Raw genomic sequence first — 5,958 nt, forward strand, 5'->3', positions numbered from 1 at the left:
CTCTATCATGAAACAGCTAAAGGACATGGTTCCGAAAGCTGCAGACAGGCTCAGCTCATGCTAGAGCACCATCTCGCACATAACCAAGCACTCTGCCTCCAGGATTGTTAAGGCCTGCCATGGGAGTGATTTATAGGTTACTGTGTGTCCATATATATGTTAGATATAGAAATACTATACTCTGCCAGACTACCAGCTGACAGCAGTCAAACTGTCAAGATAGGACCCCCCCTCTAGTGCTACCTCTGCCAGACTCCCTGCTGACAGCAGTCACACTGTCGAGGCAGGACCCCTTCTAATGCCACATGTGCCAGACTCCCTGCTGACAGCAGTCACACTGTTGAGACAGAACCCCCTTCTAATGCCACCTCTGGCAGACTCCCTGCTGACAGCAGTCACACTGTCAAGACAGGATCCCTTCTAATGCCACCTGTGCCAGACTCCCTGCTGACAGCAGTCACACTGTCGAGACAGGACCCCCTTCTAACGCCATCTCTGCCAGACTCTCTGCTGACAACAGTCACACTGTCAAGACAGGACCCCCTTCTAATGCCACCTCTGCCAGACTCTCCTGCTGACAGCAGTCACACTGTCGAGACAGGACCCCCTTCTAATGCCACCTATGCCAGACTGCCTGGTGGCAGCAGTCACACTGTCAAGCCAGGACCTCCTTCTATGGCCACCTCTGCCAGACTCCCTGCTGAAAGTAGTCTCACTGTCGAGACAGGACCCCCTTCTAATGCCACCTCTGCCAGACTCCCTGCTGACAGCAGTCACACTGTTAAGACAGGACCCCCTTCTAATTCCACCTGTGCCAGACTACCTGCTGAAAGCAGTCACATTGTCGAGACAGGACCCCCTTCTATTGCCACCTCAGTCAGACTCCCTGCTGACAGCAGTCACACTATCGGGACAGGACCCCCTTTTAATGCCACCTGTGCCAGACTCCCTGCTGACAGCAGTCACACTATCAAGACAGGACCCCCTTCTAACGCCACCTCTGCCAGACTCCCTGCTAACTGCAGTCACACTGTCGAGACAGGACCCCTTTCCACTGCCACCTCTATCAGACTCCCCGCTGACAGCACAAATTATCTTGAGTTTAGGGGAGCAATCTCATTTCTTTACAATCAGCAGTCAAATGCCAAAATCCAAATCATTTTTTTATTCTATTACATATAAAAAAAACATGCATTTCTTTTTAACATGTAAAAGCTAGTAATTATTGTGTACATTTTATAGCATCGTGATTGGTTCTAGCTATATATTATTTTGTGCAATCAATCTTTTTTTTTCATTTCTTTTGTGGAACAATCCTTTCAAAATTTGGCTCCATTAGCCATCTAGAAATTGTCGTCCAATAATGTAAAATGGTGATTTTGCCTGGCTATCAAACAGTGTGAGGCTCTGTGACTTTTGTTAATGAGCCCGTACTGTTCTGCAGAAAACTCTTGTGCTCAACCAGACTATCACACAACATGTGGCTCATTGACATTTATAAATGATTCTTCACTCTCCTGAAGAGAAGCCGTGTGCTCACCCTGGCTATCACACAGCATGTGGGTCGGAGAGTTTCATTATAATTTGTATCTGCTGAACAGACACCTTGTGCTCGGCCTAGCAATCACACAGCTGCAGCTCCGTGGCCTTCATTATTGATCGTGAATTCTTCTGAATTGAGGTACGCAGCCTGGCTATCACACAGCTGCAGCTCCGTGACCTTCATTATTGATCCTGCACTCTTCTGAAGTGAGGTACGCGGCATGGGTATCACACAGCTGCAGCTCCGTGACCTTTAGTATTGATCCTGCACTCTTCTGAAGTGAGGTACGAAGCCTGGGTATCACACAGCTGCAGCTCCGTGACCTTCATTATTGATGCTGCACTCTTCTGAAGTGTGCCCGGCCTGGGTATTACACAGCTGCAGATCTAGCTTTCAGAAACCTGTTAATAACCAAGGGCCTGATTTAGATCTTGGCGGACGGGTTACTCGATCACAACGGTGATGAATATCCCATCCGCCTAAATATTAATCCAATTGGATATAATGGAATTCATATTTTGGCGAATGGAATATCTGTCACAATTGTGATGGAGTAACCCGTCTGCCGAGATCTAAATCAGGCCTTAAATGTTTCAACTTCTCTGTCTCCTCGGATTTGATTGATTGATGATGGAAATGATCATCATTTGTTCCATATCAGAGCTTCAGTGGTAAATGTCAGCATTGCAAGGGTTAACCCGGAGAGCTGCAGCTCACATTTTCCTGCTTTCACTTCTGCTTTTCTACACAGTTCTCTGGTCACTGTCACAGAACCATTAATGATGCATAAAATGTTCAAAACCACAGCCAGCTCTGAAGAATCTTCATTTTGTGCTTGTTAAATTGTTTTGAGTGTGTTGGGTTTATATGTTTTATCACTAATCTCCAAAATTAGCTGAAAATACCCTTGTTAGTCCAAGCATTGTTCATGGTGTTGATTTTACAGGCAGCATGGTCTGGTGTGCTTGGATTTCTTTTGTTATAACTCTCTCACAGAATAAAAACCAACAATGTTTCTTTACTTTTAGTCAACTTTGTGCTAGTCTCCTAATGGGTTTCCTGATATTTCATGTTTTTCCTAGCTGTAGCTAAATAAACAATAGCAGAGAATAGACTCTTTTATAATTTTTCAAATATATGTATTTTTCTTCTTTCCTACTAGTTCAGTCTTCTATCCCCTGCTTTTTATCAGCTGGTATTTGAATGTCCCGTATTCTTGTAATTTTATCAGTTTCTATAATTCCTTCATCTCACAATAACTGCACTTTTTTCCTTCAGTATATGCCCACTAATGGGTCAGTATTATTGATGATGTAATTAAATTATTACAAAATTCACTCAGCTCTACGTTTATTTCTATGTGGGTTCAGTGATGGGGGTGTGCTCGCTGAAGTATTTGTAGGTTTGAAGACTGACTGAAGCTCTTCACACATTCACTGCACTGGAATGGTTTTTCCCCTGTGTGTGTTCTCTGATGCCATTTTAGGCTTGGTAAATATATAAAGCTCTTCCCACAATCGCTGCACTTGAATGGTTTTTCCCATGTGTGTGTTCGCTGATGATTAATTAATGTTACTGAATTCCTAAAACTACTTCCACATTCACTGCAATGATATGTTTTTCCCCTGTGTGTGTTGGTTGATGAACCTTTAATTTTGATGAGTCACTAAAACTACTTCCACCTTCACTGCAATGATATGGTTTCTCCCCTGTGTGTGTTATCTGATGAATTTTTAGGACTGATAATTGACTAAGGCTCGTCAGACATTCACTGCAATGATATGGTTTTTCTCTAGTGTGTTCTCTGATGGAGTTTTAGGTCTGATAAATATGTAAAGCTCTGCCCACATTCATTGCACTTTAATGGGGTTTCCCCAGTGTGTGTTCTCTGATGCTTTTTTAGGTGGGATGATTGACTAAACCTTTTCATACATTCACTGCAATGGTAGGGTTTTTCCCCTGTGTGTGTTTTCTGGTGCTGTTTTAGGTGTGATGATTTACAAAAGCTCTTCACACATTCACTGCACGTGTATGGTTTTTCCCCTGTGTGATTTCTCTGATGGTATTTTAAGCCTGCTAATTGACTAAAGCTCTTCACACATTCACTGCACTTAAATGGTTTTTCCCCTGTGTGTGTTCGCTGATGATTCCTTAATGTTGTCGAACTCCTAAAACTACTTCCACATTCACTGCAATGGTATGGTTTTTCTCCAGTGTGTGTTTGTTGATGAACCTTTAATTTTGATGAGTCACTAAAACTACTTCCACATTCTCTGCAATTATATGGTTTTTCTTCAGTGTGTGTTCTCTGATGAATTTTTAGGACTGATAATTGACTAAAGCTCTTCAGACATTCACTGCAATGATATGTTTTTTCTCCAGTGTGTGTTCTCTGATGGAGTTTTAGGTGTGATAAATATATAAAGCTCTTCCCACATTCATTGCACTTTAATGGGCTTTCCCCAGTGTGTGTTAACTGATGCTGTTTTAGGTGGGATAATTGACTAAACCTTTTCATACATTCACTGCAATGGTATGGTTTTTCCCCAGTGTGTGTTTTCTGATGTTGTTTTAGGTGTGATGAGTGACAAAAGCTCTTCACACATTCACTGCACTTGTATGGTTTTTCCCCTGTGTGATTTCTCTGATGGTATTTTAAGCCTGCTAATCGACTAAAGCTCTTCACACATTCACTGCACTTAAAGGGTTTTTCCCCTGTGTGTGTACGCTGATGATTCCTTAATGTTGCCGAACTCCTAAAACTACTTCCACATTCACTGCAATGGTATGGTTTTTCTCCAGTGTGTGTTTGTTGATGAACCTTTAATTTTGATGAGTCACTAAAACTACTTCCACATTCACTGCAATGATATGGTTTTTCCCCTGTGTGTGTTCTCTGATGAATTTTTAGGATTGATAATTGACTAAAGCTCTTCAGACATTCACTGCAATGATATGTTTTTTCTCCGGTGTGTGTTCTTTGATGGAGTTTTAGGTGTGATAAATATATAAAGCCCTTCCCACATTCATTGCACTGTAATGGGGTTTCCCCGGTGTGTGTTAACTGATGCTGTTTTAGGTGAGATAATTGACTAAACCTTTTCATACATTCACTGCAATGGTATGGTTTTTGCCTAGTGTGCGTTTTCTGATGTTGTTTTAGGTGTGATGATTGACAAAAGCTCTTCACACATTCACTGCACTTGTATGGTTTTTCCCCTGTGTGATTTCTCTGATGGTATTTTAAGCCTGCTAATCGACTAAAGCTCTTCATACATTCACTGCACTTAAATGGTTTTTCCCCTGTGTGTGTTCGCTGATGAATCCTTAATGTTGAAGATTCACTAAAGCTACTTCCACATTCACTGCAATGGTATGGTTTTTCCCCAGTGTGTGTTTTCTGATGCTGTTTTAGGTGTGATGATTGACGAAAGCTCTTCACACATTCACTGCACTTGTATGGTTTTTCCCCTGTGTGATTTCTCTGATGGTATTTTAATTCTGTTAATCGTCTAAAGCTCTTCACACATACACTGCACTTAAATGGTTTTTCCCCTGTGTGTGTTCGCTGATGATTCCTTAATGTTGATGAATTCCTAAAACTACTTGCACATTCACTGCAATGATATGGTTTTTCCCCTGTGTGTGTTTTTTGATGATACATTAATCCTGAAGAGGAAATAAAACTACTTCCACATTCAGTGCAAGTGTATGTTTTTTCTTTCTTGGTTAGTGTCTCTGAGTTGGGTATGTATTTTTCTACATCTCTTGACTGTGCTTTCTGAAGGGCCAACATGACCGATAAAGCACTTTTGTTATTCTCACACTCCATGTATGTGTGTGGTATTTAGCACGTTTGCTTTCCGAACAAACTTTAAAGTGCAAAGGTCACCAAATACTCGCCACACTCATAACATGTGCAAGGCTTCTTTGTGGGTGATTGTGTCTTTAGAAAGGATAATGGTTCTGCAAGCTTGCGAGTAAAGATCCATCGTCCTTCTGGTCGGTGCACACTGGGACAGTACTCTGTGTTTTATATAGCAGAACCCCCATTTCTTTTAACTTTCAATTAACTGTACTTTTCGCTGGTTGCTATGGAATGGCCTGAAAGAGTTTACAATACACCTCTAGCACTGAATGGTGGTCTGATATCACTCTAGGAAGCAGAGCACTGCTGTAAACACCTCATGATCAGAGCTGGTATTAGACATGTTTACAAAAGAAGTGGTTGATCAGTGTTGCCTTAATTTTCTAGAGGTCATTTCTTCATCTTGAGGCACGGAGGTGCACCGCTGAGACTCGTAGAACCACCGAATTGTCCTTGACGGTACTCCCAAAATCTGTCAGTTTATGTTCAGGTACGGCAGCCTGCCGGCACTTATGTTTTCCTGAATACTGGAACTCAATGTTTCAGA

At 42.0% G+C, this 5,958-nt stretch overlaps 1 protein-coding gene across 1 annotated transcript; it reads right to left on the reverse strand.

Annotated features, from left to right (window-relative positions):
- Positions 1 to 3,335: 3,335 nt before the first annotated feature.
- LOC144805518 (uncharacterized) lies at positions 3,336 to 5,397 on the reverse strand. The gene is made up of 3 exons (XM_078672056.1): positions 3,997 to 5,397; positions 3,784 to 3,912; positions 3,336 to 3,699 (listed from the first exon to the last, which is right to left on the reverse strand). The coding sequence occupies exons 1-3, from the start codon at positions 5,373 to 5,375 to the stop codon at positions 3,336 to 3,338; spliced, it is 1,872 nt and encodes a 623-aa protein (XP_078528182.1). The 5' UTR covers positions 5,376 to 5,397.
- Between the last annotated feature and the right edge of the window lie 561 nt (positions 5,398 to 5,958).

Source organism: Lissotriton helveticus, assembly GCF_964261635.1.
Source record: "Lissotriton helveticus chromosome 1_1 unlocalized genomic scaffold, aLisHel1.1 SUPER_1_unloc_13, whole genome shotgun sequence".
Classification (NCBI taxonomy): Eukaryota; Metazoa; Chordata; class Amphibia; order Caudata; family Salamandridae; genus Lissotriton; species Lissotriton helveticus.

What these genes read in the sequence shown, in the direction of transcription:
- LOC144805518 (XM_078672056.1), bottom strand. Translation starts at nt 5,375, where the DNA reads ATGGAGTGTGAGAATAACAAAAGTGCTTTATCGGTCATGTTGGCCCTT. An exon ending in ACACACACTGGGGAAAGCCC is followed by an intron (nt 3,913 to 3,996) that starts ATTAAAGTGCAA and finishes TGGAGAAAAAAC; the next exon opens with ATATCATTGCAGTGAATGTC. An exon ending in AGTTTTAGTGACTCATCAAA is followed by an intron (nt 3,700 to 3,783) that starts ATTAAAGGTTCA and finishes GAGTTCGACAAC; the next exon opens with ATTAAGGAATCATCAGCGAA.